Raw genomic sequence first — 27726 nt, 5'->3', positions numbered from 1 at the left:
AAATTGAACAATACAACATGTATTTTCCCATTGTGAGACCTTATTTCCAGAATTATATTGAACTGATTGACTTAAGATTTCATGTTTTTATGACCAAAAAATGCTTAGTTTTTTGCTAAGTTATGATGATAGTGCTTCACAGCATATTTTGGGAAAATTTAACATGTCACGGAACTCGGGCTCTAGGTCATATGGAACGTTTCTTGCTAGTCACGGTGTTCCATGTCTTTCCTTTGCACTTAGCCTTTTTGACTTACCAAGTCGAATAAAAAATCCTTCATGTTACCAGAACTGAAAAAAAATGTCAAGCTCACGCGACCAGTTTTAATTGTACATGCCAAACTTTGAGAAAAGTCCCGCCATCATCCACCTGTAAACCATGTCCTCCACACGCTTTGGGAGTACCAAGATGTCGGCCATTGGCTTCAAGCAATCGACGTGTATGCGCTATCCAGTCTTGTTTTTTTAGATCAGTGGTTTCCACCCAAGTGGGACAAAAAGCTACACACGTGGTTTTGTCTTGTATATTGTGCGCTCTCAGTGGTGAGGGGAAGTGATTTTAGCAATAGTTCACGACATGATAAATAACATTCAGTTTTACTCACATGCTGATGCAGTTCCATCTAAGCTTAAAGCACTTTCTTGGGATGTTATTTTTGTTTCCCCAGGAGGTGAAGCCTTGCTCCGTGAGCGCGGCCATCTTGGAAATGGCGTTGGCCCATTCTACCGCCAACGAACCATCTGTACCCTAAATATTAAAATTGTGACTAATCCTTGATTTGAAAAGTACGCCTTTTGTCTATTAATTTAATAATAATAAAAAAACTCAAATGGAGTTTACCCACTTTAGGTCTCGACTCCTGCGATTGCATTGTGGGATACGATCCGATTGCTACCCAGTGTGCACGTGACAGCCTGCCACTGGGGCACGCTCCTAAAGCGTTTCATTCACATTTTGAACAGTCACGCGGTGACCTTATGTGTCTATTTGATCCTCGCGCAGATTACGCTGCCCTCCCCCCACTTCCCCGCGTGTTTGTGTGCTGTTGCATCACGATGCGCAATGTGTGCGGGCACATCCTCGAGCTCCCTCATCCGATAGTCTGATCCGCTATCGCTTTGTGGAACAGTAGGCCAGATGTTGCGCAGATTACAACTCGGTCGCTTGAAAGAAAAAGAAAAAAAAAACATTCAGGAAAAATCGAATGAGCCGGGAGAATTTTAGCACCAGATTTGACCCCTGCATAACATCAATGCACTTTTTTTTTGTCGATGATAAACTTTGAGCTTTTGCAGGTCGAGTAATTTATTTTTGGAGTGATAAAAACCATAAAACACGAGTTCCTACAGGAATAATGTTTTTTTCCTAATTTTAATAGTTTTTGAGTAAGAAAAAGCCTTCTACTGCTGAATGAATCTTAAAATAAAAAAAAAATTAAAATAAAAAAAGTCACATTACATCAACACCCTTCATTCACACCTGTTTATTCTAATATATCTCTATCATATACATACAGTACAATATGCTCAACACTTATGGCACATCCATTATTGTTGTACATTTTGCAGTCGCTGGTATTGCTGTGTGGCTACAGAATAAAGTGACCATTTCGTTCGGCTGTCCTTTAGGTAGTACGGTAGTGTGTGGGTGTGTGTGTTTTATTATGCATTATATCTATCCATCTTTCTCTCTATATATAGATATCTCTGTCTCGCTTGGTTTGTATACACACACATGCACACACTACAGGTGGATTGTAGGTTGCTACAGCAAGAACACATGCACTGTCAAGATATATATTCCACCAGGGTAAGTCACACCTTCATTTACACATAGCGTCGGGGGGGAAACTGTTGTCATGAGCTATAAGAGGAGGACCCTCCCCCCCCTCACGCCCCCTCCATCCCAATTAGGGTTGTTTACTTTTTTTTTGGAATGAGGCTACAACAGCGGCTACCGCGATCACGGTAAAACATCTGGATGCGCGCAAGTTCTTTTCCACCCACTGAATTCCCTTTAGAATGTTAAGATAAAAAGCTGCCATTTTTGGCACATGTACAAGTATGTACATGTGTGTAATGTATTTTTTTGTTTGTTTGTTTTGTTTCACTTCCAGTCTGAGTCACTTCAAGTTGTGGGAGTTTAAATAATCCAGCAGGAAGAGAGGAGTAATGGTGTGTTTTCTATGGTGATACGTCAACACTATGAAGTGCTTAGGAGTCTTATTTACATATGTACAATATGTCTCCTGCACATTGGCTTGTGCAGGCTCGTTTTTCTTTTCTTTTTTTTTCGTTTTTTTACATAGAGCGGACACTCCAGTTAGAAAAATAAAAGTGATGGACTACAAAATACTGTGGGCCATCATAACTACTTGACTCTTTTCATCTGTGCCCATTTTCATGAAAGCACGCTTTCAGTCATCATAAATGTTTTGTTTTTTTCTAAATCAACAAAAAAACACAAACGTTTTAAAAAATAATTTAAAAACAGGTACATTTAAAATAGCACAGTGCAACAAAATGTAACGAGAGATGAAAACTGCCCGGATGCTCCTTTGAACAGCAAGTAATATCAGTGTGTGTGTGTGTGCACGTATATTACATAAATGACTGTGTACAGACCTTGGGCATAACATTAGTGCACTTAATGCCTCTTTTTTTTTCTCTGTTAAAAGAAATAGTTAAAAAAAAAGTAGACAGGCCACAGCGTCTCCAAATGTGTAAGGTCAGCGTTTGGATCGCCTCCCGGGAGATCCGCCATAAAAAGAAATGGCAAGTGTGACCGTGAATGGAAATTTTTTCAAGTATTTATTTGATATCCTTGATATCCACCTTGAGGTCCATGTACTACGAGGTCAGGGAACTAGTAGGATGGCTCTTTCTTTACCACTAGTAGGACAACTGTGGAATAATTGACATTTGCATGTTACTAATATCATTGGTGACGTATTCGAAGTAACTAGTAAAATGTTGTCCAATTAAGTTATTGCTTTGGCACCATCTTGATGCCAAGGTACCACGTTGAAGCAAGTTGAGGTGCATTGACGCCATGTTGTGGGCAAATAAGCAAAAAGCTAGTCCGGTGAATTGTTTTCCAAATGCGGACAAAGAGCAGACAAGTGAAGAGACCGGAAAGGAAAATTCCGGTGGTTTGGAGTAACAATGTATCCAATCCTCTCTCATTGAATGGTGTCTTGAGAAGATTTTTATCGACAATTACGAATTTTCAGTGGTGGCGCCATTTCCGCGAGTCACATGACCTACGTGCGCGAATGTGACGTGTACCGTGCCGTTCCAAATACTTGATTAGACGGGACTCGACATAATTCGTAATTGGCGACACTATTAAATGAGAGGATTTAACATCACATTATCAAGATAGAGTACATATTACATGACCTATTGGATACAATGTTACTCCAAACCACCGGAATTTTCCTTTAAGCTGGATATCAAGGATATTGAATAAGTGCTCAAACAGATTTCCATAAACATGTGTGTCCACGCCTGGATGAGAGCAAGACCATGACTGAAGGAGTGTGGCGCTGCCCCCGACCGTCCCCCCTCACCCTAGATGACCTGGCAGCAGCTGTGAGGGGTGGGGGTGCACAGCAGACCCTCTTTAGGACTGCGGTGGATATTGACCGACAGAGTCTTGTCGCTCAGAGGCATCTGCAGGGCGCGGTTCTTCATGTTCCTGTGAGTCCCCCGGGCCAGGTCCAGCTCCCCCAGCATCAGGGTCCCCGAGCAGGAGCCTTCCAGCAGGGGGTCGGCCAGGGGGTCCCCCAAAGGGGGCGGCTGCTGGTACAGGTTTCCCCGTGGCGACGGACCCCCAAGAAGGGAGACCTTGTCTAGGCTCCCAGTGGAGCCCCCCACGCACATCCTCCACACGGGGCGTTCCTGAGGATCCCCGCCGATGCCCGCCGGACCGTTGCCGGGCGTCCCTCCGCCCGTGCCGCCCGTCAGGTTGTGGAACTGCGAGCTGAAGCATAAGCTCATCAATTTTAAGCTTTCCACCAGGCCGGTTGAAGCTTTGGCTGAGTTCTTGCCTTGGCCCGAATTGGACCCGGGGCTGGCGCAGTGAGAGGCGCTGTCCTGGGCAGCCGCCCTTTTCTCGCCGTGCTCGGTACCCTCGCCGACCGCCGCGTCCGACGGCTGCCGACTCTCCGTGTTTTCGTCGCTCGAATCCGAGGAGGGCGTCACGGTGATGACGGGCGCTGCCGCCGCCGAACCCGTGCTTTTAGGTGACGGGGACGACGCTGTTCTGGAGTTCAGATTGAGGCTGAGGCTGGGCTTGGTCAGGCCAAGCCCTTTTAATTCCCCCTCCTCTTCCTCATCCTCGCCTTTCTCATCCTCGTGGATCTGGTTGAGAACAGGAGCGCTCATGCGGGATGTCAGCCGATTACGAGACGAGGCAAGGGACGACGAGCCTTTGGAGCGGAGCACCACTTGGGCGGGAGGAGCGGAGGGGGAACACTGGTCCTCCCCCTCTTCTTCCTCGTCCTCCTCGACGCTGAAAAGGCTGCAACTGCGGGTTTTACAGGGCCCCCCTGAGGTCAGAGAGCTCAGTCTGAGGGGATTAGTGTGGGGTTTGGAGAGAGGCCGGAGCCCCTTGTCCTGGTTCTGACCGGCTAACTGCTGGTTGTCCTGCCTCTGACTGAGGTCCAGCAGAGCCGTTTTGGGTCGGGGGCCTTTGTGGAGGCTCTCGGCGCTGCGGGCGGGGGACTGGGGGCCCCCGGGGTGTGACATGGCCGGACCCCCTAATCCGTCGCTGACATCCTGGTGGACGTCCACCCGGGTGGGCCAGGACTGCCTGTGAATGGTTAGAATGCCGAAAGAGCACAAGTGTTAGTGGTCTAAGCCAAATTGGGTCACTAATTAGTTTTTATTACTATTGTATATTATTATTATTACTACAATCAGTCCTAAAACAGCTGTTTTGTTAGAGAAGGGCCAAAGGTTATAGGAGTAAGCAGGTCCGTTTTAGAAAGCAAACAACAAGCAACATTTCAGAACAGAAAAGCACTGCTGCTAATGTTACATATTTGAAAATTGGCATTTTCCGTGTTAACAAAACACTCGAAGATTGCATCGCTTCAACAGCCTCATAGATAAGATCATATTTTGTCAGTTCTCATTGTAAGATTAAACTGCGTGAGCCTCTGCTGCTGACAAAACAGCGCTTAAAAGGTCATTTCTTGTTTGCCGAACACACTCGTCACGACATGATGTATTCCTTGGTGCGTCGTTAACAAGTTGCCATAAATGGAGATGCATCATTTTAAAAAGTATGCTCATAAATTCACTCCAAGCGCACTCGCTATACTCTGGAAGGGCCGGAAAGTCAAGAGAGTGGTTGAAGAGTTTTGTTCGGTTATTTAGAGTGGTCTAATCTGACAGGAGACAGAGTGGCCGGAGTGTCAGGCGGGACGAGATGCTTGCAGGCAGAACGGACACATTCAACATGGCGGACGCACTGACATATCCATGCACTCCCGTTCATAAATGATACAAAATGAAGTGTGCTGTGCCTGCTGTGATAGCGTCAGACTGAATTTCCGAACATCCCCAAAGTCTTTGTGAACTTCTCTACTATAAAATTAAAATCTCACTTAAACATCATGTGACTCAGACCTGCATATTTTTAGCTCGTGAGCTGTTCGCTGCATTCCGTAATTCTGTAATACAGTTCCGTTACAAAACGTTACAAAACGGAACTGTATTAGCCTATTCCCTGGTGTCAAACAGTGCTAATAGCTCACAGCACATCACTTAAAACTGCTTCATGACTAAACATTATTACATCTTATTCTCTTGTGTGTTGTTAAACGTGTGTCATGGTCACCGTGTTATTGGTTGGGTGTGTACCTTTTTTTTTTTTTTTTTTAAAGGCAGCCATCTGTCCCCTATGCTGTCAAGTTCATCTGTTGCAGATTAAGAGTAGACAGCGCCACAAAGGCAGCCTTGACTGAAGTGGGGAGTGTTTATGACTTGGATGTGCTCTCTTGCAAAGAGCACATTTGTTTTACACTTTCTCAAGGGTATTTTTGTTTAAATTTTTTTTTTTTTTTTTTTGGGTACCTGAACTGGGCCTTGCTGGGGCTGGGCGATCGCGTCTGGCTGTGCTGTTCTTTCTCTTGCCGCTCCCTCAACATCCTCTCGGCCAGCAGGTAGTAAGTTGCTGTGATGTGGTTGTACTGATTGGACTCCAGAGCCCTGACAAGGGAGGCATTCCATGACCAAACACTTTCCGAGGATAAAAAAAAAAAAAATCTCGACAATTACGACACGCTTGTCCTGGTCCCTGCAATTGGCAGAACAGAATTCCTCAACCAACTAAAATAAATCCTCAATGATGACATAACATTTTATTAATCCTGTTGATAACACATATTACAGATCTAAATAAATATTTAACACTGTTTGACTAAAACATTTTTTTTGCATTAAATATTTGTGCATAGTCCAGTTCATCCTCTCCATGACACACCCTTGGCCAAGACTTCAAAAACAACATCTGGGTTTTGGGGCCTTACTCAGTTATGGCATCTCGGTCCGCGATGCCACCCAGCACCATGCGCTGGATGATGGAGCTGTGCTCTTCTTCCAGCAAGCTGCGGTGGGACACGAGCGGCGTGGACAGCTTCGTGGCCGGCGACGGGTCAACACCTTGGAGCCATGCGTGGTTCTCGATCTCCTCCAGAGTGGCCCGCTTTTTGGGGTCCCGCTGGAGCATGTGGCCAATAAGACTGAAAGACAGGACATCAGTGTTAAGAACTAGCCTTTATCTATTTTAATCATTTAGGTTTTGATAGGATCCATGACCAAAATCTTTGCTTTGCAGCCTGTATATAAACACATGATATACATGATGTGATATACATGAGAAAACAATTGTTTAAGTTTCATTAGCAAAGGATGGAGTTATGTCAGTAACAATATATACCTGTAGTATTTTATTTTTTTTTTTTTTTTACTTTTGACGCTATCATTACTAGTATGAATAAATTAATCAATATTATGGAATATATAGACATATTGTCACACATTCAATATAACATGTTTTTGTTTCAAATAACAGCTGTACTAGAGTATAGCCTTAAAATCCGTAATATTATAACCGTCCATCCATCCACTTCTTTGCCGCTTATCTTCACGACGGTCATGGGGAGTGCTGGAGCCTATCCCAGCTGTCAACAGGCAGGAGGCGGGGTACACCCTGAACTGGTTGCCAGCCAATCACAGGGAATATGGAGACAAACAGCCGCGCTCACAATCCACCTAGGGTCAATTTAGAGTGTCCAATTACTGTTGCATGTTTTTGGGATGTGGGAGGAAACCGGAGTGGTTGGAGAAAACCTACGCAGGTACAGGGAGAACATGCAAACTCCACACAGGCGGGGCCGGGATCGAACCCGGGTCCTCAGAACTGTGAGGCCAACGCTTTACCAGCTGATCCACCGTGCCGCCATATTATAACCGATCCTGCATTTTTAATGTCGTTATAAGCTCAACAATACCCATAAATCACTTAAATAAATGCACGAGTGTGTGTGAATCAATGTGTAATAAGTATGCAAAACCAACACCGCCATTAAACATTCATGTACTGTATATATTATCTTGCTACACTGAAGAGCAAGTACATATGCAGAGCAATTCAAATTGCACTGTGCACAAAAAAAAAAAAAAAAAACTTTAAAATGAGCCCAAACAGGGGGGAGGAGAAGCCTTCGCTCTCGTCTTCACACATCGGCAGATATGAAATATGCAGCACCTGCCGAGCGGCCTCGTCCATCTGCGTGCGAGCATGTGTGATCTTGTGCGTGCATGCGTGCGTGCATGCGTGCGTGCGAGTGCGTGCCAGCGACTCACTCTCGGCAAGCTCCGGAGATGTGCGGGGGCACCGTGTATTTGCAGTCCATGATCATGGTGAGCGTCTCGCTGTCGTTGGCCTCCTGGAAGGGCGGCTGACCGCACACCAGCATGAAGAGAATCACACCCAGACTCCAGATATCTGCAGGGGAGGTGACAGTGAAGCGTTAAGTCTATAATGCATTAATAAAGTTCATGTATAATAAGGACTTTTCACCAAGCAGTAATAATTTGGTTCAGTTGGGGGGGCGTTTCTGTTTTTCCTGTTGTCTTAAGTTGTGAAAAGTACTGCCCTGTCGGACTTTTTGGCACCTTTTCGCTGGAGTGTGTGAAAAAGGTATCGAAATAGCAGGAACAATACATTTATCTTCTGGTAATAAACAGCTACATGCCCAGAAGGCCGCAAACGGAATGCAGGATTTCCTCCCTCCATTGTTCATTCTCTCCGTAACAAAAGTTTGGGCGAGAAATATGGTATTGTTTTTTTGCGGAATTACACAAAATCACCTATCTAATCAGGTTCTATGAAATGTTGCAGCGGCTGCAAAGGTGTCCAAGAAAAGCTATTAAATGTGATTGAGGATGTGAATGAACTGCGACTAGATGGGATTAGGGTGGAGTGGGGAAGGGGGGGGTGCCATTGCAGTCCACTAGCATCGGGGCCAAGTGATGAACTGCTTTGATCGCTTTTTTCTTGTCTGAATAAAAGGTGAACTAACATAGCACTCATAGATGAGATTGGCTTTTTTACAGCATAAAACTGCTTGTGCTGCTTTGTTTGTGGAAGCTGGACCGCAGCCTCTGCAGCTATTTATCACTCCGCACTTTCATTATTGGACGGGAGTGTTTGAGAACTGCGCTAAATGCACATCAGTGAGGGGCACACGTTTGGTCAGAATTGTGAGGCTACATTCAAATCTTTATAGCGGTTTTAAAGGTAACCCCCCACCTCAACAGGATCATGTAAATAACAAATACAAAGATTTGCATAAAATATTGTTAGTACAGCTGCCAAGTCAAACTAGCCAAAATGACAATAAGCAATCTCAATACAATTATTGTCATTTTTTTTTTTTTTACCGTTAAATACAATACACCTACTGTGTCAGGTAAACCTAGAGTTGCAATAGCTCCACACATGACTCTCTGTTGATGCTCTGCGATTGGGGGCAAACGGGACAGTGACCAAATAGACAGCAGCTGGAGCTACGCAAACAGCATTACTCAAACACCTCAGAATCAATTTTCCTGAAAAGTTTTGGATGTGTAGCTTCTTCTTCTTCTTTTAGTAGTATAGTCAACTGGTAGTGAGGCAAAATGTGGGCAGAGTTATCCGATAAACAACAGCTACCATAAAAAGAGGGCTGAAGTGTGGGTTTCAAACATAGAAGTTGCATTCACTGGTGGATAACACTGTGACATGGTGTCTGAGTATTTAAATTAAATGATTGAAACAAGTAGTTTGATTGAAACCTGGCTTCGGTGCCCTTTCTACTCAGTGACCTAGATAAAAACAAACAAAAAAAAAACCCACTGCATCCCCCTCGGTTCAAATGAAGCATGAACCATATTCATCCAGAGCAGCAGTAATAAATATGAACTAACTTCATGCGGATCTGTCTGGGAGAGGACGAGGCGCTCAAGACCCTGGAGCGCTACCTCCCTCCCTCCCTTCCTCCCTCACATCGCCTGCGTGCAATATCCCGAAAAGTGGGTTAACGTGTGCGTCTCGGCACAGCGTCATACAAGTGCTAATTTCATGCTACACTTCTCTTCGCCACTTTGAGGGGGGGGGGGGGGGGGGGAGCAACTTTTTCTTTTTGCTGCGAGGCTTTCGCCAGCTCAGCGGTCTTTTGACACACTTCCTGCCGTGGCACGTCTGTGATTTGGAGACACACTTGCGGCACGAAATAAAAGGTGACAGGAAGCAACAATACGTTGACAACAGAGATCGTGCTATTATACAATGAAACCTGTTCACTGCGGGGAGTCGTTCTGGAGTGACAAATCCGCAAATGTCATCAAATATATTCGTGAGATATGAAAAAGTTGAATATAACAGAACTATACTTGGGTACTGTAGACGCTCACCACTATTGGTCAGCCAGGTGTATCACTTGTGGTACTCGTACCACATTGAGAATCTCTAGACTAGATTGAGTAGCTTGGAAGTTTGCACGATTACACAAAAAATATTTCATTTTTATGATTCTTGGAACAAGGAGATTCCCGTGCATCTTGGTGAGAATCTGGATGAAAATAGTCTGCTTTTGCAGTTTTGTTATTCCCGGGTTGCATGTTTTTAAGTCTATTCCAACATCTGGTTCATCTGGCGCAATGAGCTAAAAGCTACTGAGTTGGAGGACAATTCTCAGCAGCTTGAAGTCGTTTCTTTCGTTTGTATAAAATATTGATTGGGGTTGCCTTAAAGGTGTGCTATTTCAAGGTCCTCTTTATTTAGTTTAACACGCATCTTTGACGCCGCGTATCCTTTGCTGCAACTTATTCATGCTGCACTTACTTGGCCAGGACCGAAACTACCATGCAGACATCCGGCAAAAATTTATTTCATGTCTACTTGAGAAAGGATGTAACATATTCGTATGATCCAGACTGCTTTCATTTTAAGTTGAAAGTCATAATTAAAATGTATCCTGTAAAATAAACTATTACTAATAGTTTATCACTGAGAATACATTTCAGTGGTTATTCAGTAAGTGTGTTTTGGTGCTCTGGAGAGTCTCAAGCTCCAGCAGTCGCCGTCGCCATCTTACCTCCTGCTGACGTCTCCTAGCAACCATGACCGTCTCCCTCATTACTTGCGTCAGCAGCGCGTTCAACTTCCTTCCTCCGTAACTTTATTTACAAAACCAGATGGCTGAGAACACATCGCCAGGCAGCAGTAGTGCAAAAAGTACATTAGTTTGAACCCCTCTCATGTAGCAAAAATGAATATTATCTTGGTAAAAGCTGAATGTTTGAAACAACCGCATTGGATGCTGTTAAATTGTTCGGATGTACCAAATGCAGATTATCGTACAGATATTTCCAGAATTATGTATGTGCACCAAAAATGTGGTTATTTGGCATGCTTTTTGTGTTTGTGCAGCTTGTGCTTGTTGGGGTGGAAAGAAGAAGTCTATATTTAACTCGACATTTGCAGGATGTTAAAAAAAGGGAGGGGGCTGACACGCCGCATAACATCAGGAAGGAAAAGAGGCGCGCACTTTTTACGCCACTGATGAATCCAGGCTTTGCATGGAGGTCAAGCAGGGATCTCTTTATAGTCCCCAAGATGTGCTACCATCCATGTCCGTTCAATTTTTATTCACATACGCTAATGCCACACACAATTCAAAATATTTCCCATGTTTCTTCATAACATGCCTGTGACAAGGCTCAAGAATTAAGAGCATCATTTGAAACCTCGTTTTTTAGCCTTGCTGAACTCAGCCTGTTTTCAGAGGGCGGTCCCGTCTCATCTCACTGCTGACCACGCTCCCCTCGCCCACTTAGTACACCTTTTGTTACCAGCTTGGGGGATTTCAATGAGGCATCAAGCTAATAGTAGGCAAATTGGAAGAATTTCCACGGAAATTCATGGGAATTTATTGCAATTCATTGCAATACATCAATAATTTACAAAATTAAAGGTTACTTCTTGGTCAAGTTAAAAGTGGGGACAATTTATTTTAACATAATCCTGACGAAAAGATAGATGCTCTGTTTTTCAAGTTACAGGCAGTCATTTTAGCTTAGTATTGCAAGCCAGTAAGCCAGTTTATTACCACTGTACAACTAAACGGAGCAATGAAAATTACACATTGTGTACGTTACCATAGAACACAACTTGGCCTAGCTTAATGCTGACCAAAAAAAATAGCCGTAGACTCAACTATTTGTATACAAGCAATTAAAATGTCCATTTTACAGAATATGCGGCCTTTAATAGATAAGCAGCTTTTTCTCAGAATCAAATCAGTCTCTGTTTTCAATCTCTATGTATTTTTGGCTTAACAGAGAAGCAACAAACTCCAAATGGGGCCGACTGAAAGCAAGGACAGTCCTCTTATCTGTTATAAAGTGGCTTGTGGCCACATGGCACCCTGCAGCCTGGTTACCTTGAAGCCCTGAATGCAAGAGTTCTGGTTTGGATGGTTATAACTATTATGTCATTGTTCCCCATGGCTAAAAGAGCAACCCACTTAATGGCAAAATGCACAGACGCAGCATAAGCGCTCAAAATAACAGACAGACCAACACAATGGGCCATGTGACCTCATGTCCAGCTGATAATGCCCAACAACAGGATGTCATTATTTCACATTTCACTCTGGAGATTTGGAGAACCCTCATCTGCTTGGCACAAAATAAGAGAGGCAGAGAGCAGAAAATAGCGTCGCTAATCCACACTGTGAGGGAAAAAAAAAAAAGCGAAAATGCTTCTCTGCTGTCTGTTTTCTCCATTTTGTGCTCCACTATACAGGGCAGGAAGACATTTCCTTTATGAATGCTCCATAATATAAATGTTTTTTTTTTTTGGTCTTACATTCCATTTCGATCGGATTCACCGGATGCCATTGCTTGCTCTTTTGGAGTTTAAAAGAAAACCCAAGTACAGTAGTTGAATGGCTGCCGAGTATAGTACAGGTCAAAATAAACCTTTATAAAGGACTCAAAATAGGGATGTCCGCATCAAAACTGAAATAGCGACACCCCCGATACCAGACCCTCATGCTCTCAAATCGGTTCCCAAATCAAAATATCGATACTTTTGAGACTTTAGTCAAGTGAGGTAATGTACAATATATAACACAAGGTACTAACTATTAGCATCTTATCTGCATGATCCGAAGAGAATGGCAGCGCGTAAACGGAGTCATTTGTGGAGCTTTACCAGCCACATTAGATGTCGTTGCATAAAGTTGCCAACGCCAGCTTGAATTTTACTCAGTATCGGATCAGAAAGAAAATCAACGATGGTATTGAACATCACTAACCCCAAAATGTTAATGTTTAATAGCGTTTGGTTTTGCCATTACAGGCTTCCATGCAATACATGCTTTCCAGTGATTTTCATGATGTGAATTTCAAGAGAACATTTTTAGATGATGACTTTCCATGTAGATAAACAATAAGACAAATATCACATGGTGCTCCCAATGAGAGAGTTTCTTTCGGCTTGTCCCTTGCGGGGTCGCCACAGCGTGTCATCTCAGATGAACGCACATATGTTTGGCTCAATTTTTATGCCGGATGCCCTTCCTGACGCAACCCTTCTCAGGGAGGGACACGAACCCACAACCCCTGGTTTACCAAACCAGTGCTCTAACCACTGAGCTACGGGGCCTCATGGTGCTCCCTATAAGCAATGCAAATAATTGAATAACAGACAAATTGCACAGCCTTGATAGAATTAATGCACTTTACAGCAACTCCTTTTGACAAAATTATTTTGGAAGTAAAATCAGGATTCTGCAATAGATTAGGTTAAATTTTAGAGGTTCCACTGGATTCCTCTTCAGAATTGTTCCTTTCCACAACTAACTATGCTCTGCCCGTTGTAATCACAAATGAGCATAAGTACCGTGGTTAAAGCAGCTTTGTTTGATACACATTATACAGTGCAAGTGTCTATCCATTTAACATTTCTTCAAATTATGTCATTATTTAGCAGAGGACACGCTCGGACATTGTGAACCTTGAGTTCCATATCGGCCTCCTGATAAAGATACCAGTGTGGGGACATGTAGATGCACCTCACCTCTTATTTAATAGCCACAGTGTGTGTGCATGTGTGTCCACGTGTATGTATGTGTGTGTGTATTTATGTGTCGCGATCAGTGAGCCATATCAGCACACTGGGCATGAATGCGAAAGTAATACAGTGGCTGTGGACGGACAGTACAACGTGTGCTACATGGCCAGTGATAACAGTCGGTAACGTTTACAGTGAGCCTCTGCTAGATTGCGGTTCCTTCATAGCGCACCTGCTTACGTTGTGGGTTTTTAAGCTGCCAATTTTTTTACAGTACTTTACACTGTACAGGCAATTCCAACTTTACAGAGTTTCACCTTCAATGTAGTGGCCGGTTTTGCTGCATGCATCATGTTGGGCTTTTACTGAATGTACATGCAACATAATTAACAGAATAGAGAACTAAATTGACATTATTGTTGTATGCCTGGCTTGTATGTATCGATGGTCCAGTTGTCTGAAGGTTTTTAACATCCTTGCCAACTTCTTTTAGCCCATCTATGGCAGCTCACATTTTGCTCTCCCATTTCTTGACAGCGTGACAGACAGGGCCAGAGGTAATTCTTTATAAAGTGTGTTTTATTTGGGTTAAGTGTGTTTAAGGCATGCGGATGTGGTAAAACTATTAAAAAAAAACTTTTTAAATAGTCTCCCTATATTGTGGACTTTCGCTTATAGTGGGTGAGTCTGGAACCTATATCATATGATACACAAACGTTCACTGTATCTAATTCCAACTCACCGACAGCGGGAGCGTCATATTCGTCCCCTAGCAGGATCTCAGGAGCGGAGTAGGCCAGAGAGCCGCAAGAGGTGTTGAGCTTCTTCCCCGGCTGAAACCTGTTGCTGAAGCCGAAGTCGGTGAGCTTGACGACGCCCTGCTTCTCGAAGAACACCACGTTCTCTGGCTTCAGGTCCCGGTGGACCACGTGCAGCCGGTGGCAGTAGGAGATGGCATGTACGATCTGGGCGAAGTAACATTTGGACACCTGGATGGGGAGATGGAGAGGAGGGGCAATGTTTTCACAAGTGCTCAGGAGAATGGTACTTTGCTTTGTGAGCAGACCTCTACAAAGGGGGACCACAACTTTAATTGATTTTACCTTTTTTTTTGGGGGGGGGGGCACTACACCTAACTGATTTTAACGTTTTTTTTTTGGTGATTAAATCTTTGACATGAGATGCCACGCGAGTGTAAATGTGGTGAAACCGGGTGTGTTCCAGCAAAATAATGACTTATCAATTCAAAGTAGTATAGCAGAATATTTAGTTCTTCATTTGCAGACAAGCTTATTCAAATGGGCTTATTTCAGCAAGACAAGACAATTACTGATCCTCTGGGTATTTTGATGAAAAGATGTCACAGACATGTTTTAAATTGTGACAAAAGGCTTAATGTTTCCCCCACTTGGCCCATGCAACAGCATATCCACAAAAGGTTGCAGAAAATCCTTTTTGCGTAAAACTTGCAAAATGAAAACACCCACGCAGGACATGAGTCATCCATCATAATACAACAATGTGGATCCGAGATTCACAATCAAGTTTAATGACTGCTTTTTTGGCTCATACCACCTACTGTCGTAAAGTTCTGTGGAAAGCGACTATGTGGTTTTTTGCGTAATACTGCTAGGGGCAGACAAAACAAACAGACTTTGTTGTCATAGTCACATGAATCCAAATGTCTGCTTCTTGCATTCACTTTAACGATTGTTCCACCACTACTACATCCACTATTTAACCAACAATCCGACTCACTTCCTCACTGAGGCCTCCTTCGTGCTTCATGATGCAATCGAACATGTCCCCGCCGTCCCCCAGCTCCAGGATGAGGTAAAGCTTGGTGGCCGTGTCGATGACCTCGTACAGGCGAACCACATTAGGGTGCTGAACCAGCTTCATGCATCGCACCTCCTGGAAAAGGTGACCTCGCGCCACAGTGTCCAGCTTGGTCTTGTCGATCACCTTCACCGCCACCTGGAAAGTCAGGGAGGTGGTCAGACAAAGCAAAAAAAAACCCAAAAAAGGGAGGGGGGGGGGGGTAATTTAGACGATTTCTTTTTTATGTTTTTTTTTACAGTACTGTGAGTGGCGCACCCTCAAAGTTGTACCTATTGTGCCACAACATGCCAGGCAGCACTGAGGTTTAATAATAGTCATTTCCGTAATGCACACAGAATATACTGCATCCCTGAGTTTTACTGTGGGCTCCTACTGTAGGCAGGAAGGTGCTCAAAAGACAGCAGAAACAGTCTAGTTTGTTAAAATGGGGTTAGTCACATCAGAGACATTTGAAACAGTTGTTTTCCATTGCTTTTTTCTTTTGTTTCATTAAACCTACCTCTAGTCGCAAGTAAATTGTTGTTGTAACCGTTACGTACTTTCAGTGCAAATAAAAAACAATCCCCCCCCCCCCACCCAAATCATTGCTTGTTTAAAGTTATTCTGCACTTTCATTAATAAAAAAAAGGTTTACAAGGCTGGGGGCCGAGTCGCTGCAGATACGGCATTGCACTCCCAGCCTAGCGTACTCTACTACTAAAGCATACATTTTAAACAAAAAATAAATATATTTCTTCAATGATTTAATTATATAAAGTATTTAAACTATACATGTATTTTTACTATGCAGTTTATTATCAGGGGAAGTTTAAAAAATGGGTTTTAGGCTTGGAACGCATTATCCCATTTTCCGTTCATTGTAATGGGAAAACACGCTTTGGTTTTCGAACGTTTTAATTTTCAACCGGCCTTCTGGAGCGGATTGTGGTCGAGAACCAAGGCACCAGTGTATGTTGCTTTTATGTGAGTTAAAGTAGCAGTTGTGAGAAAGATTACACATACCTGCTAATTTCCATGAGCCTTTCTGGATCATATGCTGAGATTAAGATAGCAAACTTCTGTTAGATGACATTAAATGAATTGGTGGTATATTTTGGTTTAAATATATAATGTTTAATTCTATTTAACTTTTTTTATTCATTTTTTTATACGGTCTCTCCAAACTACAGATTTTCACCAGTGGGAGTGTCTGAAATATAACACTGGGAATAACCAGGGTTCCCGGTAACAACAAATAAGCATATCAGCACACCTTTTCTCCAGTGAAGACATGCCGGGCCAGTTTGACCACAGCGAAATGTCCTCGGCCCAGTGTCTTGTCCAGGTCGTACAGCCCGGCGATCTTCCCGTCATGGTGCCGTTTGAGGGCCGCCATGGCCTCTGGCGGGAAGGTGAGAAAAGTCTTGTGTCACCCACTGGTCCCTCCGTCAGACGTCCATCTTCTCTTATTTGTAGCTTGACTGTCGGCTGGGGTGTGTCACGGAAAGATAACAGAAGGCGAGATGCTCAGCAGAGACCAGCAATTCGCTGGGGTGGCTTCAGACGGCGGGTGGCAAAAAGTTTCACTTTAGTCCCATCTTGTCATGGTCTGTAGGATGAATAAAATTAATAAACATACTGTTACCCATCCAGCAAATGTCAAGATATTTCGCTATTCATTCATTTTCTATAACACTTGTAATGGTTAGGTTGCAGGTGAGTTGGAGCCTAAACCACTTGACTTTAGGTGAATGAAGTGTGATAAAGCCTGCACTGGTCGCCATGCAGTCCCAAGACCGAGACACCGACAAATAATCTGTCACATCACACCAAAGGACAATTTAAAGTCTTCAAATATGAAAAAACATGCAAAAATGGCAGAAAACATAAATTCTGAAAGGAGATTCAAATCGAACTAACGATGAGACTGCCATGCCTAGTCAAATATTTTAAAAGAAAGCCTATAGTAAATGTCAGACTTCTCTTCTGTCATAGTATTCCTTTCACCATTGTAACTTATTCTAGTGTATTCTAGGCACGGTGGTGTAGCTGTAGAGTTAGCGTCACAGTTCTGAGAGCCAGGGTTCAAATCCCGTCCCTGCCTGTGTGGATTTTGCATGTTCTCCCCGTGCCTGTGTGGGTTTTCTCCGGGCACTCCGGTTTCCTCCCACATCCCCCAAAACATGCATTAAATGGAGACTCTAAATTGCCCCGAAGAATGAATGTGAGTCCAACTGTTGTCTGTCTCCATGTGCCCTGCGATTGGATGGCAACCAGTTCAGGATGTACCCCACCTACTGCCCGTTGACAGCTGGGATTGGCTCCAGCCCTCCCACAACCCTCGTGAGGATAAGTGGCTCAGAAAATGGATGGATGGGAGATGGATAGTGTATTCTCGAATTTTGTTTTGTAGCCTTATATTAGTCAACCCTATGCCTTCCTAATGTAACGAAGCATGCCACTACCACATTTAATTTTATTTTTAGAATAAACAGCAAAGACATACAAATGCACTGGACTTTCTTGTTCTTTGGGGGCAGGAAGTGGCGTCCCAAGTGACTGTTGCTATTACAATCCGCTTGTTCATAACATTGGATCGTGCACGAAGGTAACAAAATGTACTTGCTGTGTCCTCGTGTGCCCTTTCTTATTATTGTTTTTAGTACAACAGACACTGTTAAAGATTAAAGGATGTCCAGCAAACCATTCAATTTTTCCACTCAACACACATTTCCAACATTAGTCACAAGTGTGTTATGTTTTTATGTGACGCCACAGCAGTAGGGTTGAGAATTACTTTAACGGCCACCCAAAAATCTTTAGAATTGCCTGTGAATCCCAAATGCCAAAGCAATTTTTATATTAGACACGGCTTTGGGCTGATAAAAAAAAAACAAAACTGCAAATATTTCAGTGAATAAAGCACAAATGTAGAATTTGAGAATACCGAAACAGAGATTCACCATAATTCACAAAATGATTGTGAAATTGGAACATGTTGGACATAAAAGTGACACGGAATGAATTGTGCCTTTGTGGCACTGCCGATCAAATATAAAATTCTTTCACTTGAGTCCCAAATTAGAAGCCTTCAAAAATACATTGTATCATGCCATAAAATGTAAATCTAGAAAGCCGGGCATCATCCAATTGTTTACGACCATGTCAGTGTCAAGGTAACATACCACAAAATCTGTTTAAGCAAACAATAAAGTTCCGATAATGAGCTCCACTCAACAGGACCGTTAACTGACGTCTATTCCAGTGACCTAAATCACGTCAAAAGGCGCCACACTCCGCGCGTGTGAGCGATGCCGTTCCAGGCATACTTGCACCTTCATCTCCCTGATAGCGTAACAATGCCCGCGGGCAGGAGGAGGGGCCTGTCGTTCCTGACTTCCACAAGTCTACCTGCACGCCGAGCCGACGCAGAGCAGACGGCAGGCACGCCAAGTACAGGCCCAGAACATTCCTGCGAGGTGATCCACACCTAGGTGTGCCCGCAATCACCTAAATTCAGAAAAACAATACGACAAAGAGGAGTTGTTGCCAGGAAGCACACCTTTTTACGGAACGCCATCATAAATAAAGTGGGGCAGGAAGTGCCGCCCACCTGCAACAGCCCTGGCAACAAAATATTAGAAGCATCTCTCTGCATGATGAAATTAACACTGGGTGAAATGGACTTCATGGAAAATCAAAACATTTCATCTAGAAGTCCTCCTTTTGTGGCTTTACTTTACTTTGAAACAATTTTTTTCCCAAGATTTTTTTTTCTTATGAGCATTATCTTGAATGAAATTCTACTGTAATATCAGAAATATAGGGGTGCCTTGAAGTACGTGTTAAATTAGATATTCGTTAGTAATCAACGCTAACCCATTCTTCGCACTGGATAAAGAATATAGAGTATGCCTATGTGTACTGTTACATTATCTGTCTACATGTGTTGCTCCCCCGTTTGTGTTTCAATATCTCTTAGGGGTACAATACTGACATAAATGGTATTTGCTACGGCATCTCACATCTAAAAAAAAACCTCAAAAGCCATGGCTATTCATGTTTCCTTGCGGATAATGTAAAAAATAGTGTCTATTCTTGGGGGAGAAAACAAATTTTGTCAAAACATATAGGTAAACAATATTTAGGAGTAACATTTCAAATGTGCAACAATTTAATGCTATTGTCAGAGAGTGAAGCTGCACTACCTCCAGCACTCTCAGTCAAGTTTCGTGTAGAGTTGTAGTGCTGACGCAAGGTGACCTCAGCAAAATATTTGCACATACTCCAGGTCAAAAGATTCTGAAATGCTTCTTTTGCAATATGCCCCATATCAAATAATGTGATGTTGATTCTGCTCATGTTGTCTCTGTTTTCGCGAGAACTCATTTCAATGGGGAAAATGTAATTACCACAGAAGTAAATAGATGTAATGTGTCCTACTTGAAGTGAAGAGACATACATGGCGTGGTACATGTGGTCGGTGTAAGCATGTGTTGCCTTAATCCCTCCTCGATGCTCAGGTTACCTAATAAGGCGTACGCGTGTGAGCTCTTACATTCATTCACTATCTGATGCTACACCTAGAAAATTCTCAACAGGCGTCTGTTGTATGAGGAGCAAAAGCGTGTTGATTTTGCAAAGGGGTGTGTACTGTACAACTGCACAAACAACAGATTCCGTGTCAAGGATTTGTGGCGGTACTAATGACAGGCACTAATATATCATGTTATATCACATTACCTTACATAATCAAGCCAATATGACAAAGAAAAGGAGAGGATTGAAGGCAAAATGGACACAAAAATAATAAGTTTGTCGTCTTAATTACACACCCATCCTTTAGAACTTAGAACCCTTGGCAGCGAGGCACAAAAAAATAAAATAAATGGAACATTTCCCATAATTTGACTGAATGTCAGTTTTTGTGAATTCTACAGTGATGTTATGGAAATACACAATGCCACTATGGAAATACAATTTATAGGAGAGGCAACAATCAGGAATCATATTAATATTTAATGCAAACATACTCCACTCGAATCACATTATTGCAAAACATCATTTCTATATGCATACTGCAGCACCATAAACACTAATCACCATCTTACAAACAAAATAATAAGAACTAAGCAATCAATTGGACATGCATAAACAACACCACAACTACTACTATTCATTAATTTTCTGCATTTCTTTCGGATAACTGGTTATCTAGTGGCTATCTTAGCTTTCATTTGGGGCGAGAGGCAGGGTGCAACACACCCTGGACTGGTCGACACCCTCAAGGCAGATAACGACAACAAAATCTCACGCTTATAGGCAATTTAGTTTCATTGAACCTAACATGCATGTTTTTGGAATGGAGGAGGAAGCTAAGCGTAACCGGCAAAAATCCAGCATTTGGAGACCATTTCAACTTCGATGTTTTAATTTAATTTAGGTGTATGTTTTTTCTTTATTTGATTCACACCTAGATCTTTCAAATCTCAAATTTTGTAGTTTAAGATTGCTATAATTTTGGAGTGAAAATGTTTGAGATATTTGGGGAATCATCAAACGAATTGACGCAAAAATAGATCTATGCGGGACACCAAGGATTTTCTCCTGCTACTGTATATTCCAAAAAGCACACATTAGCTTAAGGTTCACTGCAGACTAAATTCTCCTAAGGTGTCAAAACCTGGTCTATGGTGACCCAGAGGTTCTCATATTCCACTCACAGTTCTGGGGTTGGAAAGATGAATCCTAGCTCAGATCTTTCTGTTTTGAGTTTGAGAAGATGAATGAATGGTATGAAAACCAACATCATCAACATATAGAAAAGCCACAGTTGGGATTCGAACTTCTAGCCTCAGCACTACAAAGCCGATGTGGTAACCCCTATTTCACTGCACTGCATTCATGCATTGTAAACCGTACAGACATTTTATTATACTTGTATCATTACCTTGATAACGAAAAGGTCACTTTTATCTTCGAGTACTCCTATACTGCCCAGCCCTATTTGCTATTTTATATTGTCTGTATATAATGGATGGATGTTGGCCTATTTAAATTCATTAATCAACTTTACTATACATTACTGCCTTAGTTCGTGTTAACAATAGTAAGTACTATTATAGTATTTTTTTAAGGCCACAGCCATATCACTTTTTAAGAACAAAAAAAACCGCAATTGGTCATAAAATGGCTAACTCCGATGTGTCCAACAATAGCAAGAATGTCAACAAACCATTGTTAGATTTTCATTGCTATGGTGGATCGCCATATGTGTCCATCCAGCCTCCATCTAATGGAAGCTAGTGCGGGTCGACAACAACAACGAAAAAAACAAACATAGGGAGGGAAAAAAAAATCATCTAGTCGAGTCTGGGGAAAATCTCACACGGGAATCCATCCGAATTTTTCCAACTTCCCTCAAGTACCAAGGCCCAACGGAACCAGTTTTTCGCCTTGCATGCACCACTTACCGCGGAGAGAAGGAAGCAGCCAGCCCGTCACTACGAGTCCTCTTCGGGCTCCCTTTAACCACACGGGCAAGGCCTCGCGGGGCTCCGACCGCTGGAACTGCGGCTTTCGACGACGTCTTGACCCGTAAACTTTTAGACGACGCTAGAAAAAAGATTAATTTCGAACCATGCTGCGTTTAAAATACACACAGCCTCCTATTTTTTTGAATGTGTGTGTGTCTCTCTCTCGCTCGCTCGCTCTAGTCCTCGATTCCATTTAGTCAAGCGGCGGATGTGGTTTGCGCTAACACAGGAAGCGAGTGAGTTTGCAGGTATTGAAACACGAGCTTGTTCTATTATTCACGAGTCCTCGGCCAACCGAACCTCCTGTTGAAAACGTTTTAAAATGTGTTATTTCGAAGTGTAAGTATTTGATTATCCCTGCCCCAATCGTCAGTATGACGTTTAATATGTAAGGCTCAAAAGCGAAAACACGCAAAAGTCAGAAAGGGAAAAAATAGACGTTTAAACATCCCGATAGTAGTCACTAATTTAACCCCAAAATACTTAACATCAACTCGTGATTTATTTTAAGTATGGTTATTCAAAGGACAACAAAATACATTTTATTTATTTTTTAACTTACCGGTTCCGGTTAGAAGACGCAAGCTTGCTTGTGACTGCGCATCGGCGACTTCCACTTTTAACGTCACAAGCACGTTAATCGACTGTAACATTTACTTGCGATAACATACCTCCCAAAGAGCAATAACTAAATAATAATAGACAAAAATTTTTAAAAAAATATCCACACAATTTTGTATAACAATGACCGTGGATTTCGTGGAATTCTATTATTAAAAAAGCACAACGGGTGACAATGGAACCCATATTTGAAAATAAGATATCAATGTTTCTCATGCACGAAACTGTATTTGTGAATGTGCTATTTGTAGCGCGGTCCTGTTTCAATTAGCCGAGCACATGGCCAATATTCAAGCCGGTTATGTAATAGCAAGATGCTCCTGTGCGGGTTCAAGGACCTGCTTGCCCGGTGAGTGATCACTGAAGCGGGATTATGGCCAGTGCACCAGTTTGGACTGGGGGGCAACCTCCCGTTTAAACTACACAAAAGTGATGTTTGTTTTGAATGTCTTTTTGTTAAATCCTCATCTTGCAGACTGCCACAATGGATATACTGCCCTCCACTGGCAAAGAGGAGTTTCCTATTTTGTTGCGTAATTCTGACAAATCCAACGATAATTATCTACACAGCAATGTACTGTAAGTCTACCATAAACACGCACGATAAGATACCAAGACCTATAACACGAAATGTAATTTCCTTAATACTCACTGCCATGTGTAATGCATTTACATTTATGTATATTGCTTTTAATTTGCCTCACGGTGAGTCCACAATAGTACAGGACATGTATGAGAGCAGCAGAAAAGCGGTGCGATGTGTCACCTCAGTTCACATCATAATTCCTTGGGGTTGAGATGCCACATCATGGCTGCAAATACCGGTATACTTTTATTGCCTGAACACACCCGTAAATTCACAATACATGTTCCTAGTCTACAGAGCACTCCCATCACTTTGTGTGCTTACTGCTATCAAACCTGCCGCTTAAAGCATTCAAGCCGCTCGTGCTGTTCAACTGTGAAAACAGCAGTAACGTAAACAGGAGACTAGTTTCTTCCAACCCTATAAAGAATTCCAGTAAAACCCTAACGACAAAAGATCCAGACAAAAAGACATAGAACCAATCAGAATGTTTATTTGAAAAAAAAAAGATCTTTTCACTTCTTGGCTGGCTGTTTCTGGCGCTTCTTCGCTGCCTCTTTCTCAAGCTTCTTGACCTCGTGCTTGATGATCTTGTTCCTCTGCACAAAAAGTTGAGAATTAAAAATACATTAAGTCTTATTGTTGAGTCAAAGCATTTCAATCAAATTTATTTAGATTGGATTAAAAAAAAAGCTAACATTTTAGCAAATAGTCCAATGATCACTAGTCGTAGCATGACAAGTGTGGCAATCAACAAAATATATAAATCTTTGTGCCGCCAGACACAAATAGATGTCGATAAATGTTGGCTTAAAAAAAACTCTTGATTCACATGGAGGTATTTGTTGGCAGTATCACAGATCAGAAGCCTGAAAAAGCCTAAAAAAAGCTTGGTGTTTACCCTTACTCAACCATCGAGATTGGGGCTGGGACAATATTTAAATAATTCAGCTGAGTTGACTTCAAAAGTAGAGCCAAACAAAATGAAAATGATTTTCACACATAGCCATATTTGCGCCCCCAGAAACGATCCAATTTTCACTTTTGACAAAGGCTCAAATTCCAGAAAAATAGCTCCAAAGCACGATCCTGCGTCACCACGCTTCACTGCATATATAGTATTCTTTTGGTGTCATGACCAAAAACATCAACCATGATTTCATCATCCCATAAAAAAAATTATCCTGTATACTTGAAGATTTCAACATAGTTTATTTTGTCTTCCTCAAAAAATGTAAAACAAAGTTGAACAAAAAGGAGACATTATTTCAGGGTCACTTACCATCCTCTTGGCTCTCATCACCTTATAGCGGTCAAAGTCAGACATTTTGGCCCTCTGAAAAGAAATTTGATAAACATTATAAGCAGTCTGCAGTTTAAACCGAGGTGCTGAGGATATAATAATAGATACAGTAAATAAATTGCACGATAGCAGAGGGCAAAATACAGCTGTTACATTTTGTTTTGTCCTTTGAGAAGAGTCAGGTTCAGATGCATGTGGTCATGTCAGACTGAAGGACTGCATGTATGTGTTGCAAATTAAAAAAAAAAAAAAAGAAACAATATTCAACTTTATTGAAATAATTTCAATGAACAATTCATTTTACCTTCTCTCTGGCCTCGATCTTCTTGGCCCAGCTGCTCTGTGCCCACTTGTCGTTGACTCCTGCCTTCTCCCAGGCTCTCCTCACAAACTTCTGACGAGCACTGAGAGCCAAGAGATTGACTTTTAGTCCCTCAGTTTGCTTGATTTTGAATTTTATGAGGCCAATGACAAGAATTATAATAAAGCCACGTGTATTATCAACACAGTTTTATACAGGCAGAAAATCTATTTCTAAATAAATCTTTATGTGGGTAAATTGATTGGCCGTATGACTAAATTGAGTTACCATCTTGGTCACAGAAATAAATTTGACGCTTAAATGAAAGTATCACCCTCTGATGTGCCCGTACTCGCTCTCACCTGTGAGGTACTTTGATGACGTAGTCCGTGAGCTGCATGCACTTGAAGGGCATGGCCTGCCTCTTTACACCTGTGCAGGGACCATCAACAAGAGCCTGCCAAAGTGACAAATCAAATGTGTTATGGTCATCATTTTCATTATTCGTTCCTTGAAGCACTTACCCTATTTTGGTCAATGACGTCGACTATGGCAACCAGCTTGCCAGCGTAGGGCCCGAAAGCGATGTAGGCAACGCGGCCGATCTCGACGAAGCGCTTGAACACCTGATGAAGTACACGTCGGACCGTAAATGTGGATACAGTGCCGTGATCTACATAACTGGCCACAACGTTTACATGAATCAACAAAATATATCAATATAAAATCTTAATTTCAATAGGCAAACAGCTCTACCATTTTAGCTCATTACAAGAAATTCTGTGCTAAGTGCAGAATCGTCTTGTCATCAATTTCTGAATTATGTTTGTGAATCCCAGTAGCAACCTACATACAGTACTACTGTGAATTCTAGTGGCAACCGACATAATTCAGAAATAATAATTATAATAATAATTCAGACAATCAATGTAAAGTTTTTACTATATAAGGAAAAAAAAAGACCCTTATAATGTCAATATACCGTGACAGCCACAAAAGAGCATATATGATATGGGGGGAAATGTAGTAGCTCTGATCATTATGTTTATTGTACAACTTAATCTTAATCTAATGTATTTAAATGGATATGTGAAAAGGTATCACTAGAAAGTTTCATCTTCCAGTAACACGTTAGAAAATTCGAAGTTGTTAGCGTTGGCAATTTACTACATTTAATCACCCAGTACGGGTGACACAAATCAAACATGATGCAACTTTCTGCAAAACATGTTACGTTCATATTTCATTCATGATGTTGGGGGTTTCAGTCACTCTTGAGTTTAACTTTACTAGTTTAGCAGGCGTGCTTTCGGCCCTGTCTACAGTCTGGACCACGTTGTACTGCGATTGATAGCCCGACAATTTTTTACTGTCGAATAAACGTACGCCTTAGCGGCAGACAACCCTAAGAAACGGGTGCGAGTGTATTTTAGGTCACAATTAACAACTTTTATGTCAGCTAAACAACACATTTAAGAAAAAAAAACCGTCGTAGTGGAAATGCTAACTCGGTCATGGCGAACCTACCATGATGGCAGTCTGGGAGGAGAAAGAACGACACGACTTCCGGCAGCAGCAGAAGCTATTTCCGCTAACGCTATGCGCACGCGCAAAATGTTGAGCGTCACAGCACAGTAGATATCGCACTCAAATTCGGCCGAAAATGGTCACGTTTAGTATTTTTTGTCCTTTTAAATTTAATTCCCCCAAATGTAGCATTTTGTTCGGCCTAATTGAGAGGTTTTGCTACTTCCTCTTCTTATACTATTTCCTACAAGAGCTGTCGTTGAAGTCGAGCTGGATGGATTTCTTTCCCCGTAACAGGTGGGGCTGATATTATTTACTGACTGATTTATTCCTTTTAATTTCAACAGAATTATTCTCATGGGTTCTTGGTGAACCTAAACTCTACGTTACCCTGCTCTTTGGTTGCCTACACAGATGGAACACAAGATGGCAGCATCACTATTAACTTGATAGGAAACTCAACTATGCCATATTTTGAAGTTTGAAGAATTATTCCAAACAGTAGCTGCAGTGACCAGTTGTCCTACATGTCATGTAAGTAGATTTTCACACGAATTTGCGTTTACAATACAAACAGGAAGCAAGACTCTGAACTGTAGACACATTAACTTCAGTTTATATTTGATTTATGAGGTCCAAAGCAAGAAATGTATCAAAGTATGCCTTTACAAAATAACAATGCTGTGCTGGTCTAGTAAAACTACTAGCCTTAAGTAGTAGCCATATATCACACACTAGTAACCTGCTGGATCATACTAGCAAAGTCTCCACTAGTGGCATTTAACTGTTTTAATCTTACTTACTGTCCTACACGTTTCCTACAGTAGTGGAAAAAAAAAAAAAACTATTGGTAAAATACAGCTATCTTACTTGTGCAGTGAATTGCCTTACTAGTGAGGACAAAGAGCAATACTAGTACATGGATGTATTCGAATTGACTGGGCGTTGGATGAAGTACTTTGTCTTCAATGACCCCAACAGGCATGTTTTTGTAATGAGGGAGGATCCCAAAGCCACACAAACATCCATCCATTTTCTGATCCACTTATCCTCACAAGGGTCGTGGGAGTGCCGGAGCCTGTACTGGAGTCTATCCCAGCTGTCTGAACTGGTTGCCAGCCAATGCACATGTAAACAAACAAGCATTCACACACACAGTACATTCACACCTAAGGGCAATTTAGAGTCTTTAATTAATGCATGATATTCGAATGTTGGAGGAAACCGGAGTCCCCACGCAGGCAGAGGGAGAACATGCAAACTCCGCACAGGTGGAGCCAGGATTTGAACCACGGTCCTCAGAACAGTGAAGCAGACATTTTTAACAGGTAAGCACTGTACCGCCACCGCACAAACAATCTAAGAAAATGCAAACTCCACACAAGATGGTCAGAA

At 42.2% G+C, this 27726-nt stretch overlaps 3 protein-coding genes across 5 annotated transcripts in view; 1 reads left to right on the top strand and 2 right to left on the bottom strand.

Annotated features, from left to right (window-relative positions):
* Positions 1–1463: 1463 nt before the first annotated feature.
* On the bottom strand, positions 1464–22272 carry snrka (SNF related kinase a). 2 transcript variants are annotated; one of them, XM_061815939.1, is made up of 9 exons: positions 21931–22271; positions 16731–17066; positions 15395–15613; positions 14379–14625; positions 7879–8020; positions 6540–6752; positions 6085–6219; positions 4053–4816; positions 3828–3985 (listed from the first exon to the last, which is right to left on the bottom strand). In XM_061815939.1, exons 2-9 carry the CDS (start codon positions 16851–16853, stop codon positions 3966–3968), a joined length of 1863 nt encoding a protein of 620 aa, XP_061671923.1. In that variant the 5' UTR covers positions 16854–17066; positions 21931–22271; the 3' UTR covers positions 3828–3965. The 2 variants fall into 2 exon arrangements, with proteins under 2 accessions (XP_061671914.1, XP_061671923.1); XM_061815930.1 differs by having other exon boundaries at positions 1464–4816; positions 21931–22272.
* A 1401-nt stretch (positions 22273–23673) lies between these two features.
* rpl14 (ribosomal protein L14) lies at positions 23674–26387 on the bottom strand. The gene is made up of 6 exons (XM_061815915.1): positions 26332–26387; positions 25329–25430; positions 25167–25261; positions 24808–24907; positions 24483–24536; positions 23674–23799 (listed from the first exon to the last, which is right to left on the bottom strand). Exons 1-6 carry the CDS (start codon positions 26332–26334, stop codon positions 23716–23718), a joined length of 438 nt encoding a protein of 145 aa, XP_061671899.1. The 5' UTR covers positions 26335–26387; the 3' UTR covers positions 23674–23715.
* Positions 26388–26479: 92 nt separating this feature from the next.
* Positions 26480–27726, top strand: part of LOC133498755 (growth factor receptor-bound protein 10-like) — a 56715-nt gene continuing 55468 nt past the window's right edge. The window contains exons 1-4 of one of the 2 annotated variants that reach the window (XM_061815873.1): positions 26480–26628; positions 26746–26865; positions 27313–27461; positions 27552–27659. The gene's annotated coding sequence lies outside the window, so the exon portion shown is untranslated. The remainder of the gene's footprint in view (positions 26629–26745; positions 26866–27312; positions 27462–27551; positions 27660–27726) is intronic. The other variant, XM_061815874.1, reaches the window with a different exon arrangement.

This window comes from Syngnathoides biaculeatus, chromosome 1, assembly GCF_019802595.1.
Source record: "Syngnathoides biaculeatus isolate LvHL_M chromosome 1, ASM1980259v1, whole genome shotgun sequence".
NCBI lineage: Eukaryota > Metazoa > Chordata > Actinopteri > Syngnathiformes > Syngnathidae > Syngnathoides > Syngnathoides biaculeatus.
This window is presented reverse-complemented; position numbering and strand designations above follow the sequence as displayed.

Bases quoted from the DNA above. Each gene is read 5' to 3' on its own strand.
- snrka (XM_061815930.1), bottom strand. From the start codon at position 16,853: ATGGCGGCCCTCAAACGGCACCATGACGGGAAGATCGCCGGGCTGTAC. The intron at 14,626-15,394 runs GTGAGTCGGATT...CTCCCCATCCAG, and splicing joins AAGGAGGCCTCAGTGAGGAA to GTGTCCAAATGTTACTTCGC. The intron at 8,021-14,378 runs GTGAGTTGGAAT...CCTCCCCTGCAG, and splicing joins ATATGACGCTCCCGCTGTCG to ATATCTGGAGTCTGGGTGTG.
- rpl14 (XM_061815915.1), bottom strand. The intron at 24,537-24,807 runs GTAAAATGAATT...ATTTCTTTTCAG, and splicing joins AGATCGAGGCCAGAGAGAAG to AGGGCCAAAATGTCTGACTT. The intron at 23,800-24,482 runs GTAAGTGACCCT...CTTTTTGTGCAG, and splicing joins TGATGAGAGCCAAGAGGATG to AGGAACAAGATCATCAAGCA.